The sequence below is a fragment of the Blennius ocellaris genome (genome assembly GCF_963422515.1).
Source record: "Blennius ocellaris genome assembly, chromosome: 7".
NCBI lineage: Eukaryota > Metazoa > Chordata > Actinopteri > Blenniiformes > Blenniidae > Blennius > Blennius ocellaris.
The window spans coordinates 15,848,711-15,871,730 of record NC_137656.1 but is presented as its reverse complement, the minus strand read 5'-3'; the positions used below and the strand labels follow the sequence as shown (position 1 = coordinate 15,871,730).

Below are 23,020 nucleotides of genomic sequence, written 5' to 3'. Positions count from 1 at the left end.
TATATATATATATATATGTATGCATGCAACCTTGGACAGAAGTATTTATGACCTGCCCTCAGGTACCACTAGAGGGAGCGCATGTAAGTGTGAGAATCACGATTCTAAAATTCTCACACATTTTTAAAACTGTCACACATTTCAAAATTTTCAAACATTCTAAAACCAGTGGACACGATGGACGTGTCCCGTGAAGAAGTGCCCTGCACGCGCACAGAAGCCTTTGCACGCGCGCGGCAGCAGTTGCACGCGCACACCGGCCTGTGCACGCGCCCGGCAGCCTCCCGCCGGTCGCCTGTCTATCACTCGCTCCGTTAGCCCCAGCAGCTAGCTGCAGCTCCAGCAGGCCACAGCGGCCGGCCGGCGCATCATCATCCTCATCCTCAGCCTCCAGCCATGGCGTTGGTTACTCTGCAGCGGTCCCCGACCCCGAGTGCCGCTTCCACGGGCAGCACAGCGACCACGGCAGCAGGGGAGGTGAGTGTGCGCAGGGCGGCGAGGGGAGACTGAGGGGGGACGGAGGCGGGATGCAGGCGGAGGGAGGCCCGCTTTTTGAAGCTCAATCGGCTCTGTTGAGTTCCCGTGTTGTGCTCGGCTGCGAGCTAACGGCTGCTCGCAGGCGTCCTCCTCGCCGCGGCTAGCCGCGATATCAATGGTCAAGTTATCCTTCCAGTGGCATTAAACAACAAAATCGACCCGTTTCTTAAAAATAAAAAAATTATATGTCAACGAGTAAATGCTGGCTTGGTAAGAGAAGTCTTAGTGGTAAGAGTTGTAGCTAATGTTAGCTGTTTATGATGTGGCTGATTGGCATTAAAAATCTACGTTTTTCTCTCACATTACTGAATGTTTCTATTCCCAGTAATGGCAAATATTGTAGTCCTGCTATAGGTGAGTGATTCATTAAAATCGGCATTATTATACTTGATAGTGGGAACTGAATGGAACCATGTCGTCTGTTTCACACACAGATAAGACAGGAAATATTTGAATGTTAATTTCCACAGTGGCATATTCTTGATTCTCCTCCTTCGGGGTAAGGAAAGTAGTAGATTTACATTTTCGCACACAGCCGCATGTGGAAATAAGCTACACTTTCGTTTCTTTCCGAAGAACAAGGAGCCACGGTTTCGCTCAACTTCTTGTTTATAGCTCTCTCACTTAAGGCTGTAATCATTTATGACACTAAACTATAGTCCTAAGTTCCTTTTTGCTTATGTCGAGTAGATTTATTATTTGCCAGACGGGGGCGCTAACCACCAGCTCCAAACATAAAAAGCTCATCTTGTTTAGCTTTGCATGACACCGTCAGGCAATCCAGATTTACATTGGAATTGTGTTTATGTAACATAAGTGATTGAGATTCCTTCACTTAAAAAAAAAAAAAAAATCAAGCCAGGAGTAAAACAAATGACTGCACGTTCCAAAACACTGCAAATGTCACAGTATAGCTTCATACGACAAACGTATTGCTTTTTGCTGTAGGGATTTATTTCTTGCCATGGCTCTGCACCTCGGTGTGGTCGAAGGGTTTTTGCATTGAGGTGTGACAGACAGAGCTGACAGAAATCTGCTGCAGCCATGATGTCATCTGCTCATGAGGGGTGGGGGTGGGGTGGGGGGGCTACTGTGGGGAGGGCAGCAGGAGAGGATGGGAGGTAAACAAGGGTGGACAAGATGCCAACATGAGGCAGGTAGTGCACGGGAGATTAATTGAGCCAGAGTAATGGCGATTCACCTTGTCATGCAATGTTTTTCTTTTATCCCCGAGCGTGCTATTTACAAATGCTGCTCTCCTTTTTTTCTTGCCCCCCCCCCCAGAATAAACTGGAAGCAGCTGTACAGCAGTGGCGAGTGAGGTTTTCTGACACAACATGACATGTCTTAAAGCTACTTTCCTTCGTTCCTTTGAAATTCTTACGTGTCATCGTGCAGCCCACTTTGGGCCAGCGTCATCTTCGTATGTTAGTGGATATGTTTGTTTTTACAATTGTAGATTTTTAGTATCGTGACATATTTAAAAATGTAACCCTTCGCAGTTTTTTTTCCTGCAGTATTTGCTGGTTTGTCAGCTGAAAAGAAATTTGTTTTTGCAGTATAGTATTTTGGTGTAACAGCTGTGCTCTCATGTTGGAGAGAGAGAGAGAAAAGAAGAGTTACTGAGAAGTGTGGGTTAATGGAGAGTAAAGTTTGGAGTTCCTTGCTGAACACGCCGCCTCCGACTCCCGTTCATCGGCTCGACAACATAATCGTTTTTCCTCGATTATATGAATTTTGAGGTCGTCTGGAGCCAAAATCATAATCACGATTAAAATTCAATTAATTGAGCGGTCCTAATTTCGATTCATATCCGCGCCAAAAGGGTGGCCATTGCTCAAGTGGTAGAACAGGATGATCTCCACTCCCAAGCTTGGCAGGTTGGATACCCATGCGTTCAAGTGCCTTTGGGAAAAACACTGAACTCCCAAGTAAATTCAAAGGAATATTGAGCCTCTTGCACTCTGAGCAACGAAACTCTTTGAGTTGAAAACGTTGTAGAATCGAAGTCTATTAACAACTTTCTCCCCCAGTAAATTCCCATTGTGATAAAACTTTACTTGTGTACAAACATTATTTCATTTCATAATGTGAAAATTTTAATTTTTCAATAAAAGTCACTCCGGTTTCCCCAAAAAAATAGTAATGCAATGAGACCTGAGCCGGGACATCTGTGATGCTGATTTGGAATCCCAAAGTGTAGTTAGCAAGGTTCTTTTTTTTTTTTTTTCTTGCATTATTGGATGCAAGAAACTACAAAGAGAACATATGAGCTGCAGGTTAAAGACATTGTATATTTGCAACAACAGACAGAAGTAAAACTGTCATGTTTGAAATAAAACAAAACATTTTCCTTCAAAATCGAATTTTTTCCCCAAGTTTTCTAAAAAGTTCTTCAATCATGTATGAACTTTTGCTTTTTTTTACGCCCCTGGTTAGGTGTGTTTACTAGTATTGCTATTCTTCCCCAGTGTGTTTGCCAATGTTCCTTTTTCTTCGATCTGTGTTGCAGGATTTTGGGAGTGAAGATGAACGGCGAATAAATCAGAGGTAAGTTACATCTGACTTTAAGGTTTCTTACATGCTCCTTGTTTTACTTTTGGTGTGCTGTTGTTATTGAGTGATTTGAGTCACTTAAATGGCCCATGTTGTATAGTATTTCAATAATTTCACATAGTCAGAGGTCCAACAACATTTGATTGAAAATGATCATAGCACACTGGTTTATCTTGTATCTGCTGTGGAAAACCACAATATTTTCAGCAGTCTTTCAAGCAATAGGTTATGTGTATATCTATGTTAGTTGTAATATATATATATATATATATATATATATTTAAAAAAAAAACTTGTTTTCAATCTGCATCATTAGCGGTGTCACTTGGGCTTTTCTCGTCAGATTTGTATCAGAAATCATCAGCGACACCAAGTCCCGGTTTACACGCCAGTGTTTCCAGTGAAATGCATCGTTTTTGCATTTTTGTTTCAGAAAGGTTTCAAATTTTCTTGGCAACTTTCTGGAAAAGATGTCAGTTTCCATAGCAACCGCAAAAAGCCTGAAAGCAGTGTAGTTTGCGTGCCAGGCCACGAGGTGGCACTGTTTGTTGTTTTTGTAATGAAACCACACCCATACATGCAGAGAACAATATGCTGTAAACATTAACAATGGAGTTTATGCAACATTCGTATGTATGGATTCAATTGGATGCAATTTGGGGTGACAACTACAAAAAATACCAATGTGGATTATAAAACTAGACCATGGACTGGGAGTCATACCAGTCTGGAGGCCACCATGTTTGTCATCGTCCATCTACTCGTGCATGAACAGAGAAACTATTTACTACGGCCGTGGTGCGCATACGCAGGAGCCCCGGCATTTTTCAAAAAGTTGCACTGTGGAAACAGTTTTCAATTACCACGAACACCGTTGTCGTGTAAACGGACGCCCACAACGCAACGAAAGTCATGTAAATTAGTCCTGAACTGAAAGATTTTTGTTGTTCGTTGAGTCAAACACAACTCTAGTTTGAATCCCACTGCCCAAGAGCCCGGAGCCCGGCACCATAGGTCCCCGACTGGACCTTAACCGTCGTCCGTGCAGGTTTTGTCAGGAAGGGTAAGACTTGTGCCAAGTCAAACGCGGGGATCACACGACCTGGTGTATTAGCCCCATAAGAGGGAAGCTAAAAGGCAAGACCAGTGCCTTTCCTGATTTCAAATCGTACTGGTAACACTGGTGTATTTCATATTTGGTGCATTTTAAGACAATCTTCCATCCGCCCCTTGTTTCGACAGGGAAAGATGGCGACCCTGCACAAGACACCTTTCTTAAAAACAACATTGATTCACAAGGATTTTTATTCCAAAGCAAATATCCAATAAGTCTTTATTGTATTATTTAATTCCCAGCCATATTAATCTATTTATAATGACACTATTAACATAAGCATCTAGCATTTGCACAGCAGCTCTTATTGTTGCAATCAGTGCCTTCTCTGTCTGAGGTGGTTTACAATGCGTTTTTAAATGTGTGACAAGACCATGAATATATTTTTAGAGCAAAGTAGATTATTTTAGGAAACCACTTGGCTGCAGTGTTTGTGTATTCTTGGTTGAAAATAGTCACTTATACGTGTGTGTGTGTGTGTGTGTGTGTTTTTATGATATCTTTGGAGAACAGATTAGTGCTTCACAAACTGAGACATGATGACTCGGTTACGTTAAATAAGAAAGTCAGTTATCTGGTAAAAGCTGTTAGAGACTATCATCAAGAGATATGGGATCTTTTGATGTCTTATTATATATAACGTGCTGTTTAGCCAGTTTCTGTATGTTTTAATCGCAGAAATCAAACCGTTCAGGATGTTCAGATTTAACATGAAACCCTCAGCAATAATATGACTGGACAACAGCTGCGTTATATTAAAAATGTGAACTCATATGAGTTCAACACTGTGACTTTAGTAATCATCTACATGCCTGCGTGACTTGTCACAGTGATGACGCTTTATAACAGAGCAGGTCTTTTTGTGGCACTCGTATTGACAAAGGCCTCTGTTGTAATGTGACTGTACATTGTTCTTCCAAATCAGTTTTTTTTTTTTTTTTTTTTTCACAGGGTGCTGAATCCTTTTATTCCTCATAATGTGTGAACTGAGCAAAGTTTTAGGAACCGGAGCACTTGTGACCGGGAGATAATCAAATGCGTCATTCAAAGAGTTCAGTTCCCTGACAGTTATGCAACAATCTGTGCAATGTCCTTAAGCAGTGGATGTGTGTGAGAATGAGCCAATGCGTGATGCAAGTTCTCGCTTGCCCGAAGAGGTCTTCCGTTTTTTTTTTTTAGACGAGCCAAGAAGTTATGTTATGTAAATAAAATCCCAGACAAGTTCATACTGTTGAACAAATCAGATAGATTTTTTTTTTTTTTACCCAGCAGACATAAATCTATTTTGATTAGATCGTTGCATCGATCAAGCGCGCGAGATGGCAGACAGTGATACGGCCACCAAGTTGGAGTCTTTGAGCTTGCTCTTCCTGACCGACATTGATCATGAAGATGAGTCAGATCCACGAAAACAGTGTCGGTGTCTCTGCTCCTGCACGAGGAGCATTGAAGGATTGAGAACTCTTAATAAAAGACTTCTATGGGTCAGGGTTAGCTCCATTTAAACTCGCTCCTCTCCGTTTTGCATTTGAATAGCACACTTGTAAGGGCAGGTCGTCATTTAGATGTCGCGATATGTCCGAATGTGTTAAACTGGGAGGAGAAAGTACATATGCAGACAGCCGGTGTTAAACCGCGCAAGCTCAGGAAGCTTGGGAATGTCATCTATCTGACGTTCGGGCACTTCGTGTTACCAGTGATGCCTGAAGAGATCCAACCCTCCTTTTTCTGAGCCCCTCTCTCTCTCTCTTTACCTCATTCTCTCTGCCACTTTCAGTGGTGTCAGTGAGAAAATGCCAGTATTATGCAACTCCGCCTCAAGAGGAGCTTTTTTCCCCCCCCTCTCACTGTGCTGGTGTGTGTAAAACACTGTTTAGACCGTGAATAAAGCAGCCTGACCGCAGCGTCTGTGTAGCCTCTTTGTAGTGAGTCCTCAGCGTAAGCCAGGGCACCTCTCTCACATCGCGGTGCACCTGGTGACTCGGAGCTCGAGCTTACGGGACATCTGGTCGTCGTTTGGCCCGTTCCAGGTCCACCTGGGTACTTTTTTTTGGAGCAACAAACTATATTTTAACTATATCTTAACTTTACAAACAGAAGGCCGACGTGCCATCAGCCTTCTGTTTGTAAAGTTTGACCACAAAGGCAGAAGAAACGCCCCGTATCCAGGTCCCTCAGGTTCCCACCCGTAACGTCAATGAACCGACGTCACTTTGTCGAGTGTGTCGTCCGCTGGTGACCCGGCGTTAAAGATGTAGGCTATTGTTAAGGAGAATAGGAGGGCTGTCTTGTTATCTGTGTCACAGAGCTGCTGTTCATGTCTGTCAGCAAATCCTCACAGATTAACGGAGTCGTGTAAGCCCAGAGTACATGCGTGCAGAATGCAATACTTAGCAAGAAAGTGAAAGGGGGGGAAATAGAAAAAGTGTTTCCGAAATTACCCACCAGAAATCTGAAGAACCAGATTTCTAAATCATCGTGTACTGCCTGTATTGAGAAGGTTGCATTTGGAACAGGATGTTTCCTTCATCAGTCGGGTCATGCTCTCTAATAATCAAACACATTGTGGCTTGTTTGCGATGCATGAGAGTGATTGACAGCCAACGCTGGCCATTTGAAAGAGAGAGACAAGATAATCCCTCCCTTATAAGCCCGAGTATAATGAGATTTGGGAGTTTTGGGGCCTTGCCAGTTCTCACTGCCCTTTCCACCCCATGCTTGGCCCATGTGTTAAGCTCCCTGGAAGCACTACCTTGGATTCTGTTGACCCCTCGTGTGGCATGCACATCGAGACATCCCATTAAGAAGTTTTTTGGGGGGGCCAAGACTCTTCTGTCTGCTTTTTTTCTTTTGTCTTCATGGTAGTTGTGATTCTTTCTGAGAAGAAGGAGGGAGACGGGGGGGGGGGGGTCACTCTCACTGGGTTTTACAAAGACAATATCCTGGAAATATAAAAGATTTTCATTGGCTACATTGGTTCTGACCTGATGGTTGAAACAAATCACTTCCCTTTCACTGCCGAAGGAACAGAAACGCGCCTCTTGTATTACAAAAGAATCTCGTGCTTGCAGGCGAGGATGTTCAACCTTCAGTTTACTGCAGAGGATTGTAACGCAGACAAAACAAGACCGAGGCTGAGGGACGTGGGAGACTGGTTGCGAGTGCCTGAGGCAGCGGGCGGAGGCTGCAGTATGTCCCTGCAGGCGGGGAGGCTGACTCGCACACAGTGAGGCTCAGATGAGAGGAGAGGACGAGGAGGAGGAGGAGGCGGCAGCCAGAGGGAGTGGCGACTGAACAGACGGCGCTTTTCCTCTGAGCGGCACTCAAGGAGGGCAGACTGCTGTCAAGTCTGTCACTCAAAAGCGGAGGGCCAAGACCTGAAGCCGTCGCCGCTCCTCTGCACTTTGTCGCTTGACGCTGACGAAGAGGAGGTAGCGCCTTCCAGAGAGGCCTGCAGGATGCATCTGGTGGTAGAACCCATTCAGGAGGCCATGATGAAGATGATGCCTTACTTTGTGGAGAATGCAGTGTTGACCCAGAGTGAGATAAACCGCATGTGAGTTGAGTTTACCTATTTCAAGTGAGGGGGGGCTTAGAAATCTGATTCGACCCAGACGAGACTTGAGATTCAGGACCTGCTTGAGATTTGATCTGCTATGAACTTGTTTACGCTTTTCAGTTTTCATATAAGTATCTTTCTGTATTGTAACTTTACATGCACGTTATGTGCTCTGATTGGTAGATGGATCTTTTACATGCACAAGCGTAGTGGGGCTTCAGGCCACTACACTGAATCAGTCATATGATGGCTAATATTATAGTTGTCATTCACTGGCTGTTTATGTCTCTGCCGCTGTGTCCCTCTTGCTTGTCAAGCGTACAATCTTGATTGTTTCGGTAAACAAGGTATAATCACGGTACATTCGAATCGCACACAATCATGTAAGTTATCCGCCAAACCTTTTCTGCTGTAGTGTTTGTTTGCCTTGATTCCAGACGTCATAGCCAGCCATAGCGTTTGTAGAGAAGCTGGTTGGCAGGGCACCTCGGGGCAGGAGACGGTAGAGCTGATGCTGTTCATGTAGGGTGTCAGAACGTGGCCCAGGAAACGGCTCTTGATTGATAGACGAGTACAAGTTTCCTCTAACTTCACCCAGAGCAAATTTGAACGATTTCCTCCTTATCAGGTATCACTCCTTAAGATCTGTAGACTTACAGTTGAATCACAAACCACCAATAAAAGAGTCACAACTTTTACATTTTGTTTTCGTTTTTTTACCAGAGTGAGCCTGTAACCTTCGCCTCAATGTCAATTGCCTGCATTGGCCTCATATTATCTATCATAGACCTTCCCGACAGCCTCATCAATCTCTAACAGGGAGCCAAGGGAAACAGAAAAATCTACCAGAGTGAGACGAAAGCTCATGTTGAGAAGTGTCCACCCCCGGGCTTTGTCACTGAAACTTTTTTTCTTTCTCAGCGGTGCTGGAGGCGGACGGAATTTATTGTGAGGTGTACAGAATGAAATCCATTGTTCCCACCTAAAATCGCCCAGTTTGGCCCTGCCTGCTCTTCTGCATGTAGGGTTTGTTGGCTCACTGTCGGATGGCAGATCTACTAATGTGCAGATGGAGGAGCTTTTATTTAGACTAAAGACATTTAATTATGCAGCATGTTGGTTTTGTAGGAGATACGGCCTTGTCCAGAAAAAAAAAAGTTGCATACTTTTTCACTCTTTCAAAAATGTTGGAGCCCAAAGTAGTTCAAGAGTATTTGTTCTAGAAACACAGTTTAAAATAGGAGCAGCTCAGACCAGCGAAGCTTGTTTTTATAGTTTTCTAGGTAATCATTAATTCAACTTAGAATCCACATTTATGTGCAGTGTGCATGCTAAGATGAAGATCACTGCTGACTTGGGTGAGCTGAAGCATTTCCCAGAAAGTGTTTCCTGCAGGCTTTTTACCCTGTATGCATCTCTTTTTTTTTTCTTTTTTAAAACAATATTAGGACAAATTCCTTGCAAGGTGCTACTTTAGTGAGGGCAGTTTTGATCATATAATAAATAGCACAAGTTTAACAGGTGCATTTCGCTCCATCATAATGGATTCCCTTTCACTCAACCTCAAAGCATGTGACTCCGTCGGCATGACATATGACATTACCTCTGGAGCTGATCACACGAGTTATATTTTGTTGTTGTTTTTTCCTAATTCATTTAAAGCCGTAACTATGCGGTGAACTGCTGTTTAATTTAACTTCACACAAATATAGGTCAGCTACACATCTTGAACTTTTTAATGCAACGTGGACATAAAAAAACTGAAGACCCAGACAGCAGAGCTTCTCTGTGAATCTAGCATATGTGAAAAGCACCAGTGCTCTTCTCTCTCGGCTCTTCAGTACAACGAGTCCATCTGATTTATTCTGGCAGCAGGTATATTACATCAGTGTGTTTCATAAGAGCCGGAGACGGGTGTTTCTGTCGTACCTGTTCGGAGTTTGTTTTGATCCTTTCACTCGTCACTTTTTTTTCACTTCCGTAATGATGCCCCTGCATTGCCAGACGAGACACACACACACACACACACACACACACACACACACACACACACACACACACACACACACACACACACACACACACACACACACACACACACACACACACACACACACACACACACACACACACACACACACACACACACGGCGCTTGTGTTCCGCCCTACTGCCACATAAGATAGATTTATGAATGTGCACACATTGTCGTTCAGTGAAATGGAATGGCTGAATTCAGCCTGGAGGAAACGACTCACTTCTTTTTACTGCAGTTCCTCACTTGTGTCATGGGTTGACGGTTCCAGAGCCAACTGCAAAAAAAAAAAAAAAAAAAGGTCTGTAAGGTTTTTTACAGGCAGGTGTGAAGGGATAATTGCAGCTTTTTTTGCCCAGCGTTGGAAGGTAAACATTGCGTACCACTGCAGTTTGGTGGATTATTTGGGTCTGCGTTGCATTACATCAAAGATCACAAGCTTTGACAAGGCGAACCCGAGTGCTGGACAATGCAGCAGGGTGGTTAAGCTTTCAGAATAAAAGCCTGATTCATGACTGCTGCAGACCTGAGGCCTGCCTCTGTAACGTGGCGGCTGGGCCTCTCCACTCAGTAATTGTGTAATTCACCCGCAGCAGACAACCCTGATTTATGCTTTTGAATCTTGCTTGTCTGCTGTGTGTTATCTGAACGGAACCGTCTTGGTGAAGGTAAAAAAAAAAAAGTAATTTGTCTTGTGTCTCTATGCCGAGCTTGGTTCCGTCAAGAAGGTGTAGAGATTGTACCGAGCTGTTCCTTTTCAGCAATGCGTAACGTACATTGTCAGTGTTTCGAGGCTTGTAACTCCTGTTTCCAATATGCTTTGCAGCCTGAGCGAGAGCTTCTTCATGGTGAAAGGTGCCGCTCTCTTCTTGCAGCAAGGAAGCAGCCATCAGGACCAGAAAGCACACCCTCATCACAAGCATGCAGGTGAGAACCGTGAGGCATGAGACTATTATCATCCTCCTCCTCCTCCTCCTCGTCAGACTGTTCACCCAGGTTAAGTAACGTGGTTGTGTTGCCCTCTCCTTAACGCCGCAGCAGATGTTTGTACGTGAGGATGGAGGCTGCCTCATTGATAAGCATGTTCCAGACGTATCGCTTAGGCAGATTAGTGTGTAAATCCAGCCTTTGGTAGCACTGTGGGCAAAACTTCTGTCAGTGATTAGAGGGAGGCCCTATTGTTTGTCGGTCCTCTGCTTTTTCCCTGTGCTAAATGATATTGAGTGCAACAGTTGCAATACAGTGACAGCTCTGTGGCATGATGGTAATTTAGCCCAGGTTGACTTTTGCAGGCCTCTGGTATCAGGTTTTGTTCATTTTGTCATTCATTTAGTCGGTTAACGCGGAAATATTTTGTTCCTACTTTATCCTCATGCATTTGGCTTGGAAAATAGTGGTGTTCCTTCTTAGTAGCTGTGGCCTTTAAGAAATATATTGTAGTCCTTACAATGAGTGTCCAGCTACCAGGGGGAACAGTGGTAACAGGGTCCATGTGTATTCTGTCCCATCAGCAAGTTGTTATAAGAATAAACAAGGCACTACAAGGTTTAAACCTTCAAAATAAAAAATAAACATTTTAAGGCTGTTTCTTCCTGTGGCCAACAAGACATTTGAAATGTCTAATATTATTTATCTGAAAGTTGCAAATGTGTGTATATAAAAGCCGTTGTATTGGCCCTTGTAGCTCACAGCTGTTTTTATTCTGCTGCAGCAACTTGTGAGGTTCAGGAGCTCACTTTTCTTCTGATCTGTCTCGTACGTCAAAATCTTCCAATACATCATTACACTGTAATAGTTTTCTCCACATCATTCTTCCATTGAGATGGGCAGTTAAATCAAAATACTCCGGCTGTTCTTTGATGAAATCTGTTTGAGTAGGATGGAAGTTGATTAAGTAACTTAAGATGCTGTCAAAATGCAATTTAGCCACTTTTATCCCCTTAAGATGGTCTCATTTATCCATCCCTTCATCTACTATACCCACTATGTCAATCCAATATAGAGTTGTTGAATGGAGCCAGTCCCGGCTGACAATGGATGAAAAGGAGCCTGGATAGTTCACCAGCCCGTTGCGAGGCAAACACAGGAGAGGCAGACAATCACACACTCTTAACTTCATGCCTGAATGCAATTTGGTGGCACATATTAACCTATACACATGTTTTTGAACTATGAGGGGAAACCAGCTCTCCAGAGAAAATCCCTGCATGTGAGCATGCCCAGGTGGAACATGGAAACTCATACTCACACATACAGAAGATATTCTAGCCGCGAGGCGAGTGTTAACCACGAAACCACAGTGCGACTAATTCATGTGTAACGCGTCGTAATGTTTTTTTCATTTAATTAAAATCACAAGGCTTATTTGTTAAAATTGGAACAAAATATGGATTGTTTTCTCCCCCCCCACAGTTAATTCTGTGATTTTACTGGGTTCTTATCCCACTGCTTCGAATAAACTTTTGTCATTTGAAAAGATATGCTGTATAATGGTGGAAGAGACCCATCAGATATCTGCTTCCTATCTCGGTGAAATTCAAATCGTAAACAATATTCATTCCTATGTGGTTAAGGAACCACCGTCTACGGCGTTGTGCATTGTTATAGACTGCTTTTTGGGTGTTCAGCTGCTAACCCCCCCCCCCCCCAATGATCCAGTATGCACTGTGTTGCATTTTGAGCAGCCCAAAGCAGCATGTGGAAGTTATCTCGCAAAATACCGTATATAAACACCACAGCGTCTGTCCAACATGTGTTTAATTTACATCTTATGAAATGGTGTTAAAAATGTCAGGATGAGCTCGAAAGCACACCGGACCTAAAACATTGCAGAGTAATACGATGTAAGGGGAAATTAAGGTGAGACACAGAGAGATCTTTACTTGTACGGCTTGACGTCATCTCTGTTATCCAGCCACATAGGCATGTCTACATTAGTAGATACAAATTCATAAAAAAAAACACATGTAAATTTGTCTTGCGCAAAAAAAAAAAAGCGCCTGTCAATTAATTTTTATTCATTTGCTTAAAAACATACGTCAGCTAGTAAAAATCAAAGAACATGTTATGGATAATCATTTCCAGGAGTTTGACTCGAGTTTTGGCCCGATGCCTCGAAATCTTTATTATTAAACACGAGGGAGCAGTGCAACTTTACTAGACGACAGTAAATCCTGTAATGATTCTATAAGCTTCTTGTCGCCAGCATTGCTTTAGACCCCTAATAATATTATCTCTTAGTCTTCCAGTCAAACAGCCTCTCCAGTGGAGTCCATTCACACACTGACAAGACTCAATGTGCCATCTTTTTTTCTTTTTTCTTTTTACAGGCGACTTACCTCAACACCTGCAGGTGATGATAAACATTCTTCGCTCGGAAGACAGAATTAAACTGGTAAGAGTTTAAACAATAAAACAAAAAGTGTGCACACACAAGAGCCAGTCAATCTCAATCTGGCATATCAAGCCCTACAGAATGCATTTTATTGTTGCTCCTCGCAAGCTTATTTGCTCACTGTAATTATTAGCCCATAAGAACAGGTTTGAACACACCGAGGAGGGCATGACAGAATGTTTCCATAGTGTGTGGGTACATGAAGGAGTGCGAAACTCGCTTTATTCTGTGTTGAACACGTCTCTTGTTCTCGTACATGTTGAATACTCACTAATGGCAGCACACAGTGTTTTTATCTGCACATCCTGGGACACCTTGCAGAGTTTAATAGACTTTACTTGCTTGTCGAAAACAATAGGTGGTAAAGTTTACTTCACAAGTCCAACCATTTAAGACAATTTTTACATTTCGATGATAAAAACATGTCTGTCTTTCTGCACAATTAAGGAAATGTGTTTTGAATAGTAGTAAAACACGGAGCACGTTGACGTGAGGTGGCTGTTCCCTGTGCAGGCGGTGCGGCTGGAGAGCGCATGGTCGGACCGAGTGCGGTACATGGTGGTGGTGTACACCAGTGGGCGACAGGACACCGAGGAGAACATCCTTTTGGGAATCGACTTCAACAGCAAAGACTGGTACATTAAAAAAAAAAACCCGTCCTGGAGTCACGAAAAGGAATAGTGTCACTGAATTTAAATTGAAAGAAAAATGAATTTAATGAGCTTCATTTCAAATCAGTATTGCTTGTATGACGTTGTCTTCTCGTCAATAGAATGTTGTACCTTTAAATGACATCAAGTTCACACTCAGGTTTCAATATTCAGTTTCAGGGTGTGCAAATCATATTGAAACTCACTGCGTCGAACATTCAAGGAAGAGCGACTGAGAGCAAATCGCATCGAAAACAAGATTTTTTTAAACAAATTCTTTGCTACGTTTTGAAAGTAGGCGAAATTGTCCTGTAAATGTCTGTCCTGAGGTTAAGATTATCTGTAAAAACAAGCGTTACCTTGCTTTTTCATTTCGGGTAATATGATAAATGTATTATTATTTCTTATGATGTTGTCGCCCCCCCAGCAAAAGCTGTTCCATCGGCATGGTGCTACCTCTGTGGAGTGATACCAAGATCCATCTGGATGGAGACGGGTACGTTTTCTCTCACTCTTTGATCTCCGCTGTACAGACGGAGGACCCAGCTGGAACAATTGAAATCTACTGCCTTTATTTTTATTTTTAAACTTCACGTCGCACCTCTCACCGAAGACCTCGTCTGAAGTGAATTCAGCTGCAGCTCCATGGTGCTCCAGCTCGGCGAATAACCCGTCTGTGTTGCTTGCTTCCTCAGGGGCTTTACTGTGAACACGGCAGGCCGAACTCATGTCTTCAAACCCGTGTCCGTGCAGGCTATGTGGTGAGTAATAATCAGCTTCTGGAATCGCACTGGCTGTCTTAAGACAGTTGAGCCTTATTGCACACCACAATAAATCTCTACAGTGATGCAGATTCAAGCGGCGCTGATTCACTCTGCCACCTGCTGGCATGAAGACACAACTCGACGACGCCTGGACCGCACTCACTTGATTAGTGCGTCACTACCGCTCTGACATGAATCAATCATTTACGACTCTTTTCTATTTTTCCTATAAAAAAAACCCCAATGATCTAGGTCGGCGCTGCAGGTGCTGCACAAAGCATGTGAGGTGTCGCGCAGGTATAACTACTTCCCCGGAGGCATGGCGCTCACCTGGACGGGCTATTACGAGAGCTGCATTTCCTCAGACCAGAGCTGCATCAACGAGTGGAACGCCATGAAAGATCTGGAGACGACGCGGCCGGACTCGCCCACCATGTTTGTCGACAAGTCAGTCCGCTCAAGTTCCAACGCCACGACATCTCACAAAAAAAAAAAAAAAGATTCAGGCGTATCAATTTGGGAGTCAATTCTGTTGTGGGGTTTTTGATGTGACTTCATTTTTTTCCGTCAGGCCTTCGGAGAGAGAAAGGACAGAGTGCCTTATTAAAGCCAAACTCAGAAGCATCATGATGTGCCAGGACCTTGAGAACGTCACCTGTAAACAGGTAAAAAAAATAAATAAATACAGTGACACACCCCCTTTTTGAGTAAGCCATTGCTTTACATAGGTAGCTTCTGCTTTCTTGTTCTCTGACTCCATGTGCATTAATGATCATTCACTTCTAATTTGTAAATCTTGCAGTAATTAATTTTCTCTGTTGATCTGAGAAGTGGAAAAAAACTAAACAAAATGCATGTGCCTCTAAAATCACACACAGAATTACTAGCTGATAAAAAGCCAATGCATTTTACTATTTAGTTATTGAACGTAAACGTGATTTAAACAATAGTCAGTTATTCTTTGAAAGTTGCCACAATCACCAAACCGGCTTTCTCATCTTTGTAGCAGATCACTTTCTGGATCGCAGCATTTTTAAGCAGGCTGGCTATTTTTCGTTTACTCCTGCAGAATCTTCTCTAACTTTCCAGTTGTGCCGACGTGAGAGTCTCTCTGAACAGTTCAGCTCTCATTTGCAATTATATTGTGTCATGATTTCCGAGGTTTGTTTAATACATTTTTTACCTCGAAATCTATCGCGTTCGGTTCTTTTCAGTTTTTTAACAGCTCACAAAAATGATTTCAGCTGAAATTTGCTGTAATTTCACTGCAAAATCTGCGCCCCCACCTTTCAGATCAGCCGGGCAGTTCTTTCCTTCAATCAAATTGTCATAAAAAAAAAAAAAAAACGTACCTGATTATGGTCGTAGAGTCTAAGTATGGCTTTGTCGGTCTGCAGCCCTCGTTTCCAAAGTGACTCATTCATAGGTTTTTCTATCTTTCAGTATTTTCAGTAATGTGGTTTTGATCAAGCTTTGGAGATCTTGTAGATTTATAGGCTGCAGAGTGGAAACGAGAAACGGCTGAACTCTGTTGCAGTCACACTTTAGGTTTTTGCTCTTTCTTCATCTTTAATTCTGGTCACAATTTGCTCCTTCTGACTCCTTAATTGGCATCTCTTAATTGCGATTTAGGCAATTGTAGGCTGAAAGCTTATTGCATCTTCTCACATCCTTCCCGATTTGTGACAGGCTCTCGTCCATTTGTAATGCTGTATCTTTTTTTTTTTATTATTTACTGTCGTACAGATTCGTACAGAGTTGGAGCAACACATGAACTGCAACCTGAAGGAGTACAAGGAGTACATTGACAATGAGATGTTGCTGATCCTGGGCCAGATGGACAAAGCGACCCTCATTTTTGACCATGTCTACTTGGTAAGAAAACTGATGCAGAGGCTCTTACATTTACAGAAACGTGTGCTGCAACTTGGTCTTCCTGTAAAGGACTTCAGATGAAAGGATTCCCTTTCAATTCTCAGAGAGAGACGGGCGTTCATGTCGTCTTCTTTGTGAAGCAATCAATCAGTTTTCTAAAGATTTGCTAATGTTCTCATTGTGAAATATGTTTTCTACTTTTCTTTTTTTTTTTTTTGGTAGGGATCTGAATGGAATGCATCTAATTTGGAGGAGCTGCAGGAGTCGGGGTGATTTATTTGAGATTACTGTGCACCAAACATATTTTCGTTTATGATTCAAGCGAGAAAGAATGTTGCTGATGACTGAACGTCACATTTCCTCCACAGGGTGGGCTATATTCTCAACGTTACCAGGGAAATAGACAACTTCTTTCCAGGCACATTCAGTTATCACAACATCCGAGTGTACGATGAAGAGGCCACTGACCTGCTGGCTCACTGGAATGACACGTACAACTTCATTGTAAAAGCAAAGTGAGTCGTGATGGAACAGAAAACATGTTGCCCATTCGCTTTCATTACCCAACTACATAAATAGGACTTAAGAACAAGACTGGATTGGACGAACACAAATTTTTATCGTGTAAGGTTTCATCTGTCCAATGAAGTACAGACTTCTCTCTGTTTCAGTGCAAGAAATGAAACGCTGCATTTCTAAAACCCCAGCTTATATGAAATAAGCAACAAATAAAGGAGTCAGTGAGCTGAGAAGTTACCCAGATGAGAGAGGTTGAAAAATTGTCCAGAGAGCTGCGTAATTAGAAAAGCAAGGTAAAAATGACTGAATGAGAAAACTATTTCAATTGGAATTATGTTGAAAAAGACTGGAAAAACACATCATTCAAGCCGATCGATCTTTAATTTGGATCCATTCTTTATATCCGTTTCAACATTTCAGTTTTGAAACACAAAAAAAAAAAAAAACCCCACTGACCAGCATGTGTGAAAATCACTCCAAATGTAAGCGTTTTTCATCACGGCACTACGGCTGTACAAACGTGTTCATGTACTTGTATGTAATGTTAACCCGACAGGAAGAATCACTCCAAGTGTCTCGTCCACTGCAAGATGGGAGTGAGTCGCTCGGCCTCGACAGTCATCGCTTACGCCATGAAGGAATACGGCTGGTCCCTGGAGAAAGCGTACAACTTTGTCCGGGAAAAGAGGAGCATCACGCGACCCAACCCCGCCTTCATGAGACAGCTGGCCGAGTACGAGGGCATTTTAGATGCCAGGTACTCTCCCTCACTCGATTAAACTTGTTGTGTAGCCTTGATAAATGGCCCCTCCCCCCCCCCCCCCCCCCCCTCATGGAAAATCCCCAGAGTTCCTCTAGTTGCCAGTGTACAATTACAAAAGAAATGTTGAAGGAATCTCAGGTAAAATACAGGTTTTCGTATATATTCTGTAATGACGAATCATTTTTTTTTCTCAGGATAAACTCTTTGGGGTTTACACATCTTCTCGGGGTGGTGTTGGTGTGCCGCTTCAGTTTGCGCCATTTTAAACTTCTGTTAAGTCAGTTTTTCCACCATAAAAGATTGACTCGGCCCTAATTTGTCCATTCCTACAATGAAACCACGTTCTATGTAGCTCCACCCTTTAATTAGCCCATTCATCTTTAATTTCTGCCTGATGCTCTACTGTATGTATATTGAAGACACTAAATATACTGTAAAACATTAAGATAAATGATGCATTTTCAGTGTAAATGGTTAATCTTAGTAGTTTTGTGGCAGAAATTCAGTGCAGTGTGGGTCGGGCACCCTGCTTGAGAATCACGGCTCTCAATTATACAAAGTATCTCAGAGGATCTTCCCAGTGATCGCGAGCATTTTAGAGGGTTGAGAGCCACTGGCCTGGACTGTTTCTTTTTCTAGTCGAGTTGTTTTTTTTGTTTGTTTTGTTTTGTTTGCTACTTCTGCCTTCAGCGATTGCTTTTCTGTATTTCCAGCAAACAGCGGCATAACAAACTGTGGCATCCAGACGCAGACTGCGAGATGGCCGAGGGGCTGCAGGGTTCAGCTCAGTGTTGTGGAGGCGAGGAAGGAGAGCACTCGACTCCGGAGCCAGGCATGTCTCCCTGCTGTGACGAGGCTCTTTCCAATAAAGGCGCAGTGTGCCCCTCCCCGCGCCGGACTGTTGCCCTGGAGATCGACCCAGCCTACAACAATTACTATTTCCGCCGGCTGTCCGACTCGGCGCTCGACAGTGAACCGTCTACGCCCGTGCGCGGCCCCCCCCTTTTAGGGATGGAAAAAGTCTTCATCGAAATCGAGGACGTCGAGCGAGACGCTCTGCTGGACGACGAGGCGTTCGACGGGCGCGAGGGCCCGCCGCTCCCTCACTTCGGGCCCACGGCGGAGGGAACTGCCGCACAGACCTGTAGCCGAGGCCCCGAGCCGCTGGAGGAACTCCGCTTGAGGCTGGAGTTCAGCACGGTCGAGGAGGAGGATGAGGAAGACGTACAAAAAGAGGAGGCGGAGATGGAGGTACTGATGCAGCCAGACGACGGAGGAGGCAGAGAAGGAGGCGGTGGTGAAACACAAGATGTGGAGGTAGAAGGCGATACAGAGGGTAACGGGATGGACCTGGCAACCCTCAATGAAAACTCCAACAACAACAACCATTTCAGCTCTCGACACGACCACAATGTAAGTTACTGTATTAGACACATTAATATTGCTCTTGTTCAAATGAAGGTCTCTTGGACAATGGTTCCTCTGACATTTGTTTTTTGTCTACTTTTATTTAGGAGAAGGCTTCGTCCATCCTTCTTCCAGCCGATACTCCGATGCCACCTTTGTGGGATCAGACCAAGTCTATTGACAAAGAAGATTCTTCATCCCTGGCCTCTGAGCTTTGCCTTAACCCGAGTCCTCCTGAGGTCCCAAGTGCTTCATTCCTACAGTCCCGTACCTCGCCTGAAGGCCTCCAGTCTTCAGTGGGACTGCAGTGCCCCGGCGGCCTGCTCCGTAACTGTGCCAACTGTGCTCCCTCTCCTTCCACGACTCTACTTGACCGAGAAGAGCAACCAAAAGGATCTTTGGAAAACATTACGCCGGAAGACGATGTCAGTCTCCATAGGTTAAAAGCCGAGCTCGACGAGGGCCAGTCTGCAGCCGCTCCAGAGGCTCTCCCGGCGCTGGTGAGCGTAGATGGGGAGGAGGAAAAGTCGGGAGTGGCTTGCTATCTCGGTCAACAACAGGAGACCCTTTTACAGCTCCGTAGATCTGGGCTGGTGCGTCGTCGTGCCGAGAGACTGGAGAAACTTTCGGGCTCGACCCAAGAGAGTCCACTGAAGTCTTTGCACGCCTGCCAATTGTCCAAGAACAGTCCTTTTCTCCCCGGGGAGGAAGAGCAGCTCCCTGGCTTCCCCACTGACTTCTGTAAAACGTCGACACCTTGCCAAGTACGGTTGGAGCCACTGGTGGTGCCACTGACCAACGAAGCCTTGCTGGGGGTGGTGGGATCCGGGCTGCTCACGCCCACCACCTCGCCTCACGGCTCCACCCTGACGCGCAGCTCCAGCAGCGACAGCCTGCGGAGCGTCAGGGGGAAGCCCGGCCTCGTGCGCCAGAGGGCACAGGAGATCGAGACCCGCATGCGACTGGCCGGCCTCACGGTTCCCTCGAGACTGAAGCGGTCCAACTCGCTGGCCAAGTTGGGTGGCCTCACCTTCTCCTCCGAGGACCTGTGCTCGGCCTGCTCCTCGGACGCGGGGACACTGCTGCTCCTCTCTTTGTCCCCGGAGCCGGAGCACGGCCTGGAGTGGGATTCTCCCTCCAGCTCCGCTCCGTCCCGGCCCCGCAAGGACCAGCACACCCCGGAGAGAGCGCCACCGAGTGAGCCCCGAAGCTGACAAATCAAGTGGAGGATGTACACACTCCACCGACTCCCTCCTCTCCCATCGCCTGGCTCTCGGGGAGGTTGTGCAGATTCTGGAAACAAACTCGAGTCTCGTCTAAGGAAATGAATAACAAAAAAAACAAAACAATGCCAAGTGTTGTTGTAAGGAGTGTTTGTGCTCCTTTTGCCACATTGTTTCTCAAACTGCTGTTTCAGAAAAAAAAAGAAGAAGAAGTCGTATTGCTGTATCTGACAAGTGTGTAAGCCATCAGTTCACCTCCAACGCTGTTTGATTCACGGACAAACAAAGTGCCTTACCTCCGAGACCAGAGGCACAGAGCTGTGTGTTAGACTGCAGGATGAGACGAACAAGGCGCTCGATAACCTCTAACCTGGTATCCATTGGCACTTACATTATTTTTTTCATACCGGGTGCAAAGTGGTCGCCGGCGCGAGTCCCTCAGAGAGCTTGGCAGGAAGAGCCGGTGTTGAAAACGTAGAATTGTTTACCACAGTTTATGTTCCTCGATGTTTAGAAGGTTGTAAAAATGGACGGTTACCTCACGTTGCATCCGCGGAGCTCTCGCCGGGACGATCAGCAGGCTAAAATTTTAATTCGATTTCGTTTGCAGACGCCGACTTCAAGTGAGAGAATTTGTTTTGCACTCATTTCAACACGGACTCGTATGTTAAGGCATGCGACTTTTCCGAGCGAGTGAGCGGGGTGAAAGCGGAGAGACGAGGTCGGAACATGAACCAGAGGCACGCTCACTGTTTTCAGCAAACACAGCAGAAACATTTCTGAGTTTGTTGTTCTTTTGCACTGCTTTTTTTTTTCTTTTCTTTTCTTTTTTATCAAGTGAATATTGGTACACTTGCAAGCTATCTTCCAAAATAAGAGTGGCGTTATTGACGTCATCACGCGCTTCAATGTACAATGTTTTTTTTGGGGGGGGGGGGAGAGAGGAGCGTGGAGTCGGTATGCACGGTATGATGAAACACAAGACATTACTTCCAAACCTTCCTTACCTTAAATCTACTTTTTTAAGGTTTGCCAACGTTTTCAACTCATTTGTGCTTTTTGAAATGTGAAAGACCAAAGTTTTTTTTTTTTTTTTTGGGCTGTCTTAATAAATTGGAAAGCACCATTGAAGCTGTACAAACTGTATGAATCCTAATGTCAATCACGTACATATTTAATTACCGTCATCTTTTATGCACCTTTTGGGAGAAATGAACGCGACTTGGTGGAGTCATCAGGCGCATCGCTGTTAAGCTTTTTGATGCTCATACCCTGGATGAGTTTTAAAGCTTTTGTCACGCTGAGGTGACAAACTATCACAATAGGTTACTTCACAGTTTTGTAACCATTTTCTTTTTATATTTAAGTATGCAGTAATTTTTGTACTGTCCATTGCTGTAGTTTGAATGCATATTGCACTTTTTATGTTGGAAGAAAAATATGTATTGTAAGTGTCAATGATGGAAATAAACATTTCTTTAACAGAATTTACTGCAGATCTTGTTTTTCTTTTTATTGTGCTTCTGGGCATAATACGCCTTCAACTATTTAGTTTTTCCTTGTTTGAAATTCTTTAGACACTCGTCAAACACAAAATAGGGATGTGATCAGACGCCACATAATGTAGGCAAATCTAACTATATGTTGTGTTGTGTACTACTTAATGGAGAGTTTACCCTGATATTACATCATGTCCCACATCTGTATACTTTGGCAGCAGTCTCCCTCTAACAGCCAGGTTATATAACGTTTAGCTTCCCGTCACTGTTTGCATGACATCAGTGAATTACTTAAGTTACACGCTGTTGTTACTCCAGGCCTATATGAATGTGTGTGTTAGTGGACTAAAAGGTCGACCCCTGTGTGGAAAAAACATGGCACGTCGCAGAGAAGTGAGGTGGTGGGGATGTCATTCAGTTTGCGTGCGCTCATAATTTGAAAAGCCAGTCCACTGTCTGTTTTTACAATAATTGAAAACCTGAGACTGCGAGAAATGGAAAACAAATCGACAGTTAAACGTGTGAGCTTTTTAAATGGACCAAATGAGGCTTGCTCAAGAGGGGCCTGTTGTGGTGTATTATCTTTAATTAAAGGCAGATTTCTGTCTAGACGAGACAGAAAGTGACCTGTAACGCTTTACAAACAGAAAACATGGGCTGGCGAGAACACTGGCCGCCTCTCCGCCAGCACAGAAGCCTTCAGTCTGCTGTTGCTGGGTGTGGGCTGGACCCTCTTCCCCTTCTTCTGCCGGTTAATCCCTGGCTGTCGTACCTCGACTTTTGTTTTATTATCTGAGGACGTATCCTGTTTTGTCCGTTACTACAGGAACCGAGAGAAACAAAAGAAATGGTCTGGCCTGTTTTGCAGATGACTTCCCACACTCCTAGACATACCTAGTTTGGCTTCAATTGCTCACATTTATCCCATACAGAGCTTTATTTTTATTTACTTATTTTTAAACTACCTCCTATTTACCTAAACTAAGTTCCCGGGGTGAAATCATTAAAGCTGTGCAGCTCATTGCACTGGCATGCAAACACTGTTGGGTAAAGGAAACATGAGGAAAAATTCAGGACAGTCAGTTTCTTGACTCCTGTATCTTTACTTGTCATCAGTTTTATTCCC

General features: G+C 44.1%; 1 protein-coding gene across 1 annotated transcript; it reads left to right on the top strand.

The window, feature by feature from the left end:
- Window positions 1–7,665: 7,665 nt before the first annotated feature.
- On the top strand, window positions 7,666–21,823 carry ssh1a (slingshot protein phosphatase 1a; the record flags this gene model as incomplete). Its single annotated transcript, XM_080500012.1, has 14 exons — window positions 7,666–7,763; window positions 10,627–10,727; window positions 13,130–13,194; window positions 13,708–13,829; window positions 14,272–14,340; window positions 14,540–14,605; window positions 14,861–15,055; window positions 15,180–15,273; window positions 16,355–16,483; window positions 16,706–16,752; window positions 16,852–16,998; window positions 17,559–17,759; window positions 18,479–19,178; window positions 19,280–21,823. 14 exons carry the CDS (start codon window positions 7,666–7,668, stop codon window positions 20,384–20,386), a joined length of 3,141 nt encoding a protein of 1,046 aa, XP_080356138.1. The 3' UTR covers window positions 20,387–21,823.
- Window positions 21,824–23,020: the final 1,197 nt, after the last annotated feature.